This window comes from Cryptococcus depauperatus, chromosome 2 (genome assembly GCF_001720195.1).
Source record: "Cryptococcus depauperatus CBS 7841 chromosome 2, complete sequence".
NCBI lineage: Eukaryota > Fungi > Basidiomycota > Tremellomycetes > Tremellales > Cryptococcaceae > Cryptococcus > Cryptococcus depauperatus.
This window is the reverse complement of record NC_089469.1, coordinates 2,290,150-2,302,179: the sequence shown is the minus strand read 5'-3', so window position 1 is coordinate 2,302,179 and position 12,030 is coordinate 2,290,150. Positions and strand designations below refer to the sequence as shown.

The window sequence follows — 12,030 nt, the reverse complement described above, 5'->3', positions numbered from 1 at the left end:
GACAAGGTAGTTTGAACAAGTTCCAGTTAATGAACATGTAGTTGTAACTATTCTTGAAGTGATATATAGTCTGTAGAAACAGCTCACATCTTTTGGTTGTATAACCACACATAATTTGTACCCTTTTGCTCATACAATCTTTATTTATTTTTGACTTTGCAACTGCCCATATGTTACAAGTTGCGCTGATGTCCCTAAGCCTTTGCAACTCCAAGAAAATTTCAAAAAAAAGAACAATGCTCATTAACTTTTTTTAGGCCTTGTGTCAGACCACTCAACTTGTGTATTAGGTTTTTGTTGGTGAGTAACGGATATTGGATGGTTGGAGGACAAGGATATATAAAGAGCAGATTCATTTCCTAGAGAATCTATGGAATGAATATTAATTAGCTGTCCAACTATTAAGTTAGTAATATCAGTATTATCGTCCCAAGGAATTCTAGTACACCGACCCAAATCCTGACATTGCCATTGGAGATGGATTGAATTGAGACTCGATGCTTTTCTTCTGTATAATATGTCATGATATATTTGTCTTGGACGCTGAATCGATTCGTAATGATGAGCAGATCCAAGGGCATACGTCCATCCAAGTCTGAGTCGGTATAACTAAGCCTATAACGTATCCGTTTGATGATCCAAACAAGCAGTGTCAATTTTTTTTATCATGCAATGACATACATGTATGTAGCAGGATTATGCAAAACGGGTTAAGTATCGATGTGGGATATGTCAATTGTTGCTACTCTACGAAACTCAGCGTGACTTGGCAATGCTCAATCAGAATCAGAGAGCTCGATGGGTTTCGAAGGCTTTCCCACACCGGCCCTTGAGAAGCTATTATCTTATCAAATGGGCCTTTCAAACCAAAGAAGAAGAACTTACATCAATTGAGATTGAGCCATACCTCCTCTAGCAGACCTGCTCGTGGCAGCAGCTTTTCTAGCAGGTGCTTTTGTATGTTCTTTCTTGACTGGCACTTTTCCCAGCGTCTTTTTCGTAGCAGTAGAGCGTTCTCTGCCCTTTTTGTGTGCAGGCTCCAATTCTTCTTCTTCCTCGTCTTCTGATGCTTCAACAAACTGGAACGAGCACGTCAGTCGTATGTAGGCGCCTATACATTTATCTTTAGCGTACAAGTGGTGGCTTATTCCTGTTCTTGGATGAAGTAGCATGAGCCGGTTGCTTTCTTCTCTCTTTACCACTAGTTACTGAGCTTCTCACCGATGCTCGCTTGTCCGTATGGTCTGAATCCATATCCATCGCATTATCGTCTTCAGCGACTATGGGGACAAATAATGTTGATAGTAAACAAATACGAGATAAAACGGCACTTACGCATGCTGTCGTTATCAGAATCTCGCTGCTTCAATTCACCTTGGCCTTTCTAGAGCACCATCAACATAATTCAACTCGAAAGTATCAAGTAACCCACCTGAAGTGGGATGGGATGAGCCTCCTCATATCGATTGACGGCACTAGATCAAGAGAAATCGTTAGTAAGGAATCATAACACTTCAACCAAACTTGCGTCTCTTTTGCTGCAGCCATCTGGAGGTAATATCAGTAATGAAAAAGCACAGCTGGTCATGATTTCTCACAGCTTCTTCGACATCACCCTCTTCAAGTTCTTTTTCTTGCATGTTTTTCCCAACCCATTTTAAAGTATCAGACACAAAACTGAATTTCCTTGGAATCACTCCGGTTTTGATCGAATGACAGAAAAGCCCACTCTTTAATAGCGTCCTTATCATCCTTATCGACAAACTTCATGATAGCATCTTCCATTCCATTCTCTACCAAGACCTCCAGGTTCTGGGCTTTGAGATATTGCTTTACTAAAGTTGCCATGCGAAGTTTAGATAATTGTTCATCAGTCGTCAGGGTCGTTGGATCATCTTCATATTCTTCGTCATCCATATAGGGCATATCCGGATTGTTTTTGGGTTCTAGATGATGTCAGCAAGCTTTAGAGACGGCAGGTGATAATCACTTCTCTCTGTCGCTTTTTTTCTACGATAGTACTGCAATATACTGCGAGGATTGGCTACACGGTCCATGAATTCTTGACCGAATCTAACAGGGTTGACCATCTCCTTAGCTTCAGTCGTCTCAACCTGCATTTTCGATTAACGCACTAAACGAAAGTGTAATAAGAATAGTACCTTTAACCGTATAAGAGGTAGCATCATTTTCTTCGCATCGTCCCCATTCCTTTCCTTCCAATTCTGTTTAGCATTCTCAATCAATGCTTCTACCTGCTCCCGTAAGAAAACTGTTATACTATCTCTATCACCCAGATTGACAGCACCCTGCTCCGCGGCATATGAAAGCACGACTTCGTCCATTTCAAACGGACGGACAGTTTTGAGTGGAATTTCTTCAAGCTGAAACTGGGAACCTTGGATTGAGAGAAGTCCAACATGTCTGATAAGGATTAGTTACGATACGGTAGCGATGAAAAGCAAACAAACTTTGGAATTGCTTCGCCAGGAGCAAGTGATGTCGCGACCGAACTGCCTGGCTGAGTTATAAAGTAATTTTTGCCTTCAACTTTTTCTGGGGTTATTCGACAGTCGTGCTCGTGGCCCCAAATTACCAGGCGGATGGAGTCGTCAAACATGCCTTCCGGCACAAACTGTTGAGGTCCATGCTTAACTCTGCGTCAATGAGCTCAAATCTACAGGTAAGGAGAAGAAGAATACCTGTTTTGGTGTACAAGCAAGATGTTGAACCAGTCGTTTTCTGGAATATCTTCACTTGCAGGCATATACATTTTAACCCGATTTGATCTCAACTCGTAGTGCATCCGTGAGTCTTTGACGTTTCCACAGCCATAGAGCGCCAAATGGGTATCGCCTTTTCGTAGCAAAATTGGTTTAATGCGTATGCCCTTCTCTGGATTATCGTCTTGGGCGGTCTCGTCGGCGATCAAATCAAGTTTACCAAAATAATTGAGAACTCCAGAAACAGAAAGGACATCAAGAGCGCAAAGCGCCCCTTCCGGACCAGTCCCCTGGGGATCATCATGATTACCGTGGATGGAAAAGACAGGAATAGCAATATTCAGATTCGGGTCTTCGTAATTCACTGCAGGAAAGCTAGAATACGTCAGGTGTTAGACACATGAGTAACAAAGACAGTCTGTACGAGAATCCGGGGGTTGCTCCATCCATTGGGTCGCTCAAAAGCTCAAACTTAACATGAGTCAGCACCGTTGTGTACTCGAATAACCATACTTGCCGATACAGGCTTATCCCCAAGCGTAAACTCTCTCAAAAGAGCTATTGTCTGGTGAAGACATGTCCGGCTTGGCCTATTCTCATGAAACAAATCCCCAGCGAGAAGAATAAAGTCCACATCATTGTTCTGAGCAAGTTCCAAGATTTCTCGAAAAGTATTGATGGAATCTTGACCTCGAACAGAGTCCTTCTCGGCGTAACCAATGTGATTATCGGTAGCAAGAAGAATCCGAAAGCAGCTTTCGCATGAATCAGCCAGCCAATACACTCTTGGTCTCCTTGCTCACTTGTCAGGATCTAAACGGAACTCTTTGAGCAATGGTTTTTTTTACAGACTCTGCTTATTGCTTACCAGTTTGAACAATGCTGGGAGGTACTTCTCCTTGCTCACTGCAGGCTGATTAGTCATATACTCTCTTTTGCCTGGAGCTCACCTTGCAGCTTCTTCTGAAGGCTTTCGTAACATCGACATCTTCAGAATTAAAAGACTCCTTGAATCAATATTAATAAATTGCCCACAATTAATTAAAGATTATGACGGAATCATTATACGCGTCGCGTCAAATCAATCTTTTATCATTTCATCTTTTCCAATGTGTACTTATCTTCCATTTTATCATATTCTGGAATCTCTTAGGCAAGATGTCAGATGCAAGCTCTTCGCAAGCTCAAGACTCGCAAAATAGGATACCTGCTAGTCATTCTATGTCAAATGATCATTCCAAGACTCAAGGTAGAAAACGGCGAAAAGTTACCAATGCTTCTGAGATCTTTGCGAGGCCAAATGTTGAGGAGCAGCTTAAGTTGGGAAAGAAATACAGGACATTACAAGATGCTGCCGATGGTATGTTTAACTCAAACGAGACAGACAGGTGAATTCAACTTGGCGTTTTAGATATGAAGGCCAACTTGGCCAACGCAACTGCCAAAGAGCTGGCCGAGGCCCTCTCTGAACAGTCCGAACTGTTTGCAAATGGTAATGGGTCTCGGTTTGGCTCTTTTGTATGCTGAGTTGCTGTAGTTAAAGATACTGGTATCGGAACGCTCGATGCTAATCTCATACGAACGAACACTGAAAATGCCATTGGTCTTGCAAAACGATTCAAAATTGATGGTGCAGCTTTTGACATCGACGAGTATCTGCTCAAGTACAGTGCTTTCAATCTATCTCATTACTCTGCAAACTGACACTCTATTAGAATCAAATCCCTCTTATGTTTAGATCGGGTGGAGATTGCTGAACAAGATGTCAGCTCGGACGACGAGGGAATACAGCCATTGGGTCGAAGTAGTGTCCTTGGTGACTGGGAAAAGATTGGGTGGATGGCTGCCCGGTATTACAGACGTGTAACTGGCGTCGAATTCATGCAGGTTTAAGTCCTGATTCCAACTTTTACTGACATAAACGTAGGTATGGTCCTTTAACCGCTGAATACAAGCAAAGAAAAGCCCCTCAAAGACGTGTCAATACAGAAGCTGCCCCTGAAATACAGCCTACTGAGGTCATCACCGAAAAGTCTAATAAGAAAGCCAAAGATGAATTCATGGATAACATCAAAATTGTACGCCCTTCTCTCATGAGATCTTGTCTCCGCTAACTGTGATAAGGTGCTGAAAACCCTTCACAAATTAGATCCTAATGGTGAAGGTGTCAATCTTTTCCGCCTCATTCTCAACCCTCATGATTTCGGACAAACTGTTGAAAATTGTTTTTTCCTTTCTTTTCTCATAAACCAAGGTAGCGCAGGAATATACGTGAAGCCTGATGGTGAGGTAATGGCTAGTACGGCTTTCATTCTTTACACTTGCTGTTCTAATATCAATACCCTTCCACAGTGGCTACCACTCAACACGATGCGCAGCTCGACGGCGATCCTATAAAAAATCAAGCTGTTCTGGAGCTTGACGTAGAAACTTGGAAGGCAGGTATAAATGTCATCATTATTCCGTTTCTGTCTAACGTGTTTTGTAGATGGCCAAGGAAACTTTCAATATTCAAGAACCTTCTATTCCACATCGGCAGTATGAAGAGACCCAATTGCAAAGGCAATCTTGGTACTAAGCTGAGAATTTGGTGTCTCAAAAGTACATTCAAAGGTCATGTTGTGTGGAATTATCTAGCAGGTTGTATTTCTAGTACTTTAAATGCATATAATTGATGCTGCATACTACACCCAGTTGAGTATGATATGACGATCCATATCCATCTTCGCCTCCATCTTCACAAGCAGCTAGCGGGCAAATTATATCATGACTTGGATCTACTTTGCTTGATTGGCGATGGGATTGGCATGTATAGTAACATTCGATAATTTGATCTCCTCTAATGGACGGTGTTTGGGGGTTACGGGCACTCTTTCCATCGAATCGAGCACTTCCAAACCATCGATAACCCTGTTCCAGTTTAGTTCCTTGATAGGCTCTTGAATGCCCAGCGACAACTTACTTTCCGAATATAGAGTATTTACCATCCAAACTTGGTTGTTTGGCATATGTTATGAAAAACTATGATTAAGCGTTAGTCTGCAACGTCCAAAAGAGGCAAACTTACTTGAGATTTGTTCGTGTCAGGTCCAGCATTTGCCATTGCTACAATACCTCTAGCATTAAACTGTCCAATTCGGTAAGCATATCTCTTTCACCTTCAACGACCCCTGGTATATCTCTCATCTATCAACTGTAGCTCAAAAACAACCATTGCTCACCTTTAGAGTCTGCCGTATTTCGTCCGCAAAAGCTCTTCCATATATGCTCATTCCTCCCTTGCCAGTTCCTGTTGGATCTCCTCCTTGTACCATAAATCCTCTAATATTCCGATGAAAAATGGTGTTGTCATAGGTTCCAGAAGCACATAAAGCCAAAAAGTTTTCTGCCGTCCGAGGTACTGTTTCGCAAAAGATCTCTATCTAAGCATTCAGGTCAGCTAATGGTGAACATCAATGGATCAGAAACATTTGAGCGAAGTTGTCTCACCTTAATATCCCCAAGGTTGGTATGTAAGGTAACAGACTATGCAGATGGTTCGTTTATAAGCTCACATCTTTAAAACAAATTATTACTTGCCATGTTGCTTTACTTCTGGGGGATATAGCGGATATAGTTTAAATCTATAGCGAGAAGTTGAATGTAGAGACCTTTGCGAAAGTGAGATTGAAAAACGACAAAACAATTAACGATTGTATAACCGTATAAATATATGTATATATTTAAGTTTTTTCATTCATGTTAATCTTCAGTTATAGTTTCGGTAAAGCACCAGTTATCCGTACGATCGTTCAAGTTAAGCCCGGAAGCGTCTCATTAGTACCGGGGTGGGAGACCACCTGGGAATCCTGAGCTTCGAAATTTTTTTTACTCATTTGGAATGTCAATTTTCACTTCTCAGCGTCATCTTTTTTGTTTTACATCTCTATGCTTGCTTATTCCATCTTGGCTCAACTGTACAATAAGATGCTGCTGCTTCTACGCCATTTCCTATCTCCTCAGGCTGGTTTTTGAACCGCTTTCGTTACGCTTTATTGCAGCCTAGTCCTGAACATCTACTTACAAGTTACAATACAACAAGACGGAAAACAATTATGGAAAAAGATGAATGAGCATAAACGGAATCAAAAATCAATCTTTCTATGATAATTATTTGGCCGGTGGAGGTCTGCAAACTTATGGCGTATGATTTTTCTTTTTGTGCAAAAAAACAAAAACGAAAACAAAAAACAACAAAAACAAGTTTAGTTCCACCATTGTGGGAAAAATAAACGTAAACATGACCAGAATATCCATTGTTTCTTCTTTTCTTTCTCTTTTTGCTTTCCAAGTTGTATTTAGTTCAAGTCAATTTTCTTTCATACTTTTTGTGTTACCAACTACTTGTCAGTCTTTTACGCTCCTCGACAGCAATCAACGCTCTTTAACCATTCTACGACCTCAACCCAATCCTATCTCTTTTATAACAACTCTCCCAGTTGATCATCAACGATGGCCCCTCTGTCAAATACAGCCTCTGTCAAAAAGCCTCCCTTCTTGACTATCCATTCTCAGCAGCATATTCCAGTGGCTGCTCACTCGAGCGATACGGCTTCTTCAAGCCCCACATCGATCTCTCCTCCGAATTCTGCCGTGTTCTCAACTTTTCCTCCTCACTCGGCCTCACGAACTCTTTCTATTACAGCTATCATTGTTCCGTCCATTGTTGCTTTTGCAATTCTAGTACTTTATATCTCTCATCGTGTCAGATCAGTCTGCAAAAAAGTTCCATTTAGTGCTTCTGTGGCTATGAAGATTGCTGGGCTATGCAAGGAACAGTGTAATCCCAGACAGAACAAGGGGAGACAATTGCAGCTGATGGCCGCATGGGGTGGTATGCGTTCTGCTACAGAAGAATCAAAAAAGGATTCTAGTTTAGATGAAACCGTGTCGCTGGATGATGTTTACCATGCCAGTTGGTTTTACATCCAATCGCCGTATTTCATAAGAACAGATGGCTGACATGGATTTTAGAGCCAAGACGGTGTTCTTATGTGTCTTCTTGCTTTACGGCAAGTATGCCCTCTCTTATGAATGGTACGTATGGTGCTTTCGATGCTGATGCATAAATCTCCTTACACTGCGAATCCGTTGCTAATAACATAGACAGGCTCTTCCACTTCAGTCTGTTCCCCGCCCCCCGGCGCCTCCACTGCGACTCTTGGTTCTGTCACCTCGACATTTGCTATTCAAAGAACTGAGCATGGCAATAACAGAAATGGCTTTCATTTTAATGGCCGTAATGCATCTACCTCGTATCTCTCGAAGAAAGACAAGGATTTCCGAACTTTGTTGCCTCAGATGGCTGGATACAACCTTGGCGAGAATCTATATGGTTTTGCTTGTGAGTTTCCCCGGTTCTGTCCATGCCTTATCAAACTAGTACTTGTCTCATCTGAATTTTCCTGCTAACAAAGGTTCAGATGCCAATAACAACGATTTTCTCCCTTACTCCCTTTACACCAACACTGTATTGCATGAGGCTGTTGCTAGTGAGTCAATATTGCCAGTTTTCCTTACGGCTACGCGCTCAAACCTTGTATTCTCGCTGGCTATTCTGTTATGTGTGTATGGTAAAATGTGCTGACTTGCTCTGTCAGCGAATCATTTTGACTTGAACCATTCAAAAATTGACGCCATCGATCTTGAACTCCCTCGACCGCCTATTCCAGCTTTTTTCTTAGACAGAGTTGTACCCGCCGTTCCTCGCCCTATCGTCACTCTAACCCCCCAAGATAAAATTTATCTTCCTGCTGCCTCCAAGCTCCGCAAAGAGACCAACCCAGAGGCTTTTGGTGACGAGCGAAGGTCATGGGCGAAGTCATGGTATGCTACCAGCCCAGTTTCTACCAGGGGTTCATTCTACATCACCTATGATTCTCTTTCTTGTGATATGCGTGTTGACAGACCCAACAATAAAGAAGACTGGGGTATCATTGGCATTAATACTTTATCAGCCCATTCCCAACCTCAAGTCAACGCTCCTCTAGGACCGTCAGGGCCTTGCCCTACTCTTCCTATCCCTCCCGAACCCAGGAGAGTTACATTTGACCTCTCTGTGGCCCCATTTAATAGCCATAAAGCTTCTGGTGGTTTGGCCCTTCGCTCTATATCCGCGCAAAGAGCCAAAACTCATCATACCTTCAAAGCTGCCTCTGTACAATTGGAATATGGATATCTTGGGAACCAACAAACGGACAGCCTCTCTACCCGTGAAGTTCGTGCTGGCGAAAGCATTGGACTAGGGTGGCCGTCTGTTTTAGGGGGACCTTCTTACACTGTGCCCCCTGCACCTTCTACCGAAACACAAAGCACCGAAAAATCAACAAGTCAATCATCTGTCACTGCACAGCACCACGGTACAACATTTGACGAGAATTACGTAGTACCTACCTCTGACGAGTCGGTCGAAAGTGAATTCGTTGATAGTAAGGGTAAGTCCTCCTTTCAATCAGTTCATCTCTGCAATGTCGAGCTGACAGTAATAGGCATGCTCAACGACTTAATCCATACCTTGCAAATTAAATCTAGCTGTTCTGCAAATTCTTTTGACAAACTTCTCGTTGATTTGGAATCACCTCCGAGAATGTCCTGTATGTTTCTGGTACCTCTACTCGGCATGAGCGTTTGGCTAATTGATAACTAGTCGATTTACCTACATCTACAACGAACCTAGAATTGTCCCCTCTGGGGCATTCCAGTTTTCTAGCCAATTCTACTCTGGTGGCTGATCCCCAAGTCCTTCTTTCTGAATCAAGTATGTGCCCGTTCCTCTATTGTAAAATAGTCGCTGAGCAATGGACAGATACACGAGATTCTCTGTCTGAATGTACTAACGGTGGGCAGGCTGACTTCAACGAAAAAGCATGACACGGGCGATCATGTGTCTAATACAGCGGATCCAATGCTATCGCCTGGTTCTTAATCTCCTTGAAAATATTCACGGTGTTCAAGATCCATCAACACTCCAACGTTGCTCTTCAAATAACGAAATGATTCAAGGAAATTATTGCATGCTACAAACACAACGGATAATAACGCTACAACCAACACTTGTATTACGGACAAAAAGTATATACCTTGACCTTATTTCTTCAAACTCAATACACATGAGCCACGTGTAATACCACGATATCGATTTGATGTTCAACATGAAATGAAATCTCTCGACCATGTACGCCTGACAATCTTGCCCGTCTTTCATCGAGCCGAAACAACAGATGGACGTCTTCAAACACTGCCCGTACACTTTGCAACCTCAATACGTCCACATTACTGAAAACGTCCAGGAACTCCAGTGCTACCTGTCAGCCGCAAAGAATTCCCTTTTTCTCAATGTTGCGCAACTTCTCTTTAGTTCCCATCTTCTTTTTTTCCTATGGCAGTAGCTTTCTTGTTGTAGCTCTAGTTTTCTTCTCTTTTGAAATTGGACAGATATATACCAAATTGGGACTCTTTTTTTAAACGGACATTTTGTATCAGTAAATGAGCCAAAATGTATACTTTTTTTTTATTTGCTCGCTTCTGTAGTCGTCTTGATTGAGGTGCATTAGGAAACCGGCAATGAGCTTTTGCGCACATTGATACTATGTTGTATCATGATCTACCAATTAGAGGGAGAGCGTAATGCAACTGATGTTCTTTATATCAAAAAAGTTTCGACTTGATCTTTAATTGTCTTTTCGTCTTCAAGTAGTATTAAAAACTGTTTTATAATGTCAGTTTTTGGCCAAAACATATATTCAAAATTTTAATGACGTCATTCACTCACATCTTGGATGAACAATCAGAGCAAAGTTACGTAATCATAGATATCCGACGGTCTTCTCCATTAGTCATCAAGACTACTCATCCAATGGTCTGCGCCGTAAATCTTTAAAAACCGTGAAATCATTGTTCTCGTCTTTCTATTTTCTATTTCTTTTTCAACAGTCAATATGAAGATTGATATAACAGTAAGTATACGCTATACTCCAAGGTGATTCTGATATCATATAGTCAGATGTGACTTGCGCATTCTGCTTGATTGGCCTCAAGCAACTCCTTGCTGGTAGGTTTCTATCGCCATTAATCTGTTCTGACTCTTCCTTAGCTATTGAGACTTACAAAGCAAATAACCAGGATGTGGACTTCAACATTCGCTTCCTTCCATATCAACTCAATCCTCAGTTAACAGAGAGTCCGATATCGAAACTAGATTTTTATAAGATGAAATTTGGTGAAGAGAAAACCAAACGAATTGTTGAGACATTACCTGCAAAGTATGCATCAGTGGGATGCAAATGGTGAGTCTTGTGGGTTGCGCAATGTAGGAAACCTGTGATGGATTGTTGGAGCATTTGCCACCCAACATGGATTTTTCAACGGTCTATGGTCAAACATATGATTTGCTGACAAATCGGCTAGTGATTCCTCTGGCGCAATTTCCTCCACTCATCTTGCTCACCGTCTTCAAACCTACACCCTTTGCTACCACCCTTCTTCGCAGCTCCCGCTCGCTCTCGATGTCTTGATGGGTTATCACTCGGAAGGCAAACATCCTTCTGACAAATCATGGTTATCAAGTCTTGCTGTCAAACATGGCATATTTGAGAATGGGGCCAAGGCAAAGGAATGGTTGGACGGCAATGAGTGTGATGTGGAAGTAAACAAAGCCTATGTGACTGCTAAACGTTTAGGTGTCACAGGTGTACCATTCTTTGTTTTTCAAGACAAGTATGCTGCGTCGGGGGCAATGGGCACGAAGGAATTTGTCAACGTACGTCAATCTATCCCTTGCTTCAATTACTGTGCTCAGATTCTGATATGATGACAGCTTTTGGAAGAAGTACAGCGACGAGAAAATATATTAAAAGAAAAGCCTATGTCGGTCCTTCCCACTGTTGACAGAGAAACTTGCATCCTCAGCCAAGACAAGACGTGCACTTGTTAGGCGATGTGATTTTAGATGAGGCGAGATACTATAATGTGTTGATATTGCAGGATTGTCTCTGGACCTGGAGATGATTTTATACATTTCGTTATTGTCAAAAATAGATTTATTAATACGACCAACGCAATCCCAAGGGTGTTAATTAACATTCTTAGGATTGCGTATATAGTTGATGTATTTATTAAATATACTCTTCAACATTGAAATCCATTTCTCTTTTGCTTTTTCTACTTCATTTCCCACAGTTATTACCAGAGTGGTCACGTTGCATGCACCTTCATGATTTGTTTGGCAGCATGCGAAGGAGCTGGATAGCAAGTCCAGGTGTACTGAAGG

General features: G+C 41.9%; 5 protein-coding genes across 5 annotated transcripts; 3 read left to right on the top strand and 2 right to left on the bottom strand.

The window, feature by feature from the left end:
• Positions 1–776: 776 nt before the first annotated feature.
• Positions 777–3,711, bottom strand: L203_102199 (DNA repair protein (mre11); the record flags this gene model as incomplete). The annotated part of the gene is made up of 17 exons (XM_066211626.1): positions 777–837; positions 886–1,079; positions 1,135–1,280; positions 1,336–1,384; positions 1,433–1,475; positions 1,529–1,548; positions 1,599–1,677; positions 1,730–1,946; positions 1,991–2,114; positions 2,163–2,424; positions 2,472–2,657; positions 2,703–3,098; positions 3,148–3,194; positions 3,241–3,478; positions 3,527–3,536; positions 3,592–3,629; positions 3,674–3,711. 17 exons carry the CDS (start codon positions 3,709–3,711, stop codon positions 777–779), a joined length of 2,148 nt encoding a protein of 715 aa, XP_066067723.1.
• A 170-nt stretch (positions 3,712–3,881) lies between these two features.
• L203_102198 (uncharacterized protein) lies at positions 3,882–5,301 on the top strand (the record flags this gene model as incomplete). Its single annotated transcript, XM_066211625.1, has 8 exons — positions 3,882–4,083; positions 4,135–4,215; positions 4,261–4,387; positions 4,439–4,606; positions 4,651–4,801; positions 4,848–5,022; positions 5,076–5,161; positions 5,212–5,301. The coding sequence occupies 8 exons, from the start codon at positions 3,882–3,884 to the stop codon at positions 5,299–5,301; spliced, it is 1,080 nt and encodes a 359-aa protein (XP_066067722.1).
• Positions 5,302–5,500: 199 nt separating this feature from the next.
• L203_102197 (peptidyl-prolyl cis-trans isomerase-like 3) lies at positions 5,501–6,305 on the bottom strand (the record flags this gene model as incomplete). The annotated part of the gene is made up of 6 exons (XM_066211624.1): positions 5,501–5,633; positions 5,686–5,744; positions 5,791–5,850; positions 5,945–6,145; positions 6,213–6,248; positions 6,303–6,305. The coding sequence occupies 6 exons, from the start codon at positions 6,303–6,305 to the stop codon at positions 5,501–5,503; spliced, it is 492 nt and encodes a 163-aa protein (XP_066067721.1).
• A 909-nt stretch (positions 6,306–7,214) lies between these two features.
• On the top strand, positions 7,215–9,632 carry L203_102196 (uncharacterized protein; the record flags this gene model as incomplete). The annotated part of the gene is made up of 8 exons (XM_066211623.1): positions 7,215–7,677; positions 7,737–7,799; positions 7,873–8,106; positions 8,186–8,254; positions 8,363–9,196; positions 9,251–9,355; positions 9,409–9,519; positions 9,568–9,632. 8 exons carry the CDS (start codon positions 7,215–7,217, stop codon positions 9,630–9,632), a joined length of 1,944 nt encoding a protein of 647 aa, XP_066067720.1.
• Positions 9,633–10,699: 1,067 nt separating this feature from the next.
• Positions 10,700–11,694, top strand: L203_102195 (uncharacterized protein; the record flags this gene model as incomplete). Its single annotated transcript, XM_066211622.1, has 5 exons — positions 10,700–10,717; positions 10,761–10,812; positions 10,855–11,047; positions 11,169–11,520; positions 11,578–11,694. 5 exons carry the CDS (start codon positions 10,700–10,702, stop codon positions 11,692–11,694), a joined length of 732 nt encoding a protein of 243 aa, XP_066067719.1.
• Positions 11,695–12,030: the final 336 nt, after the last annotated feature.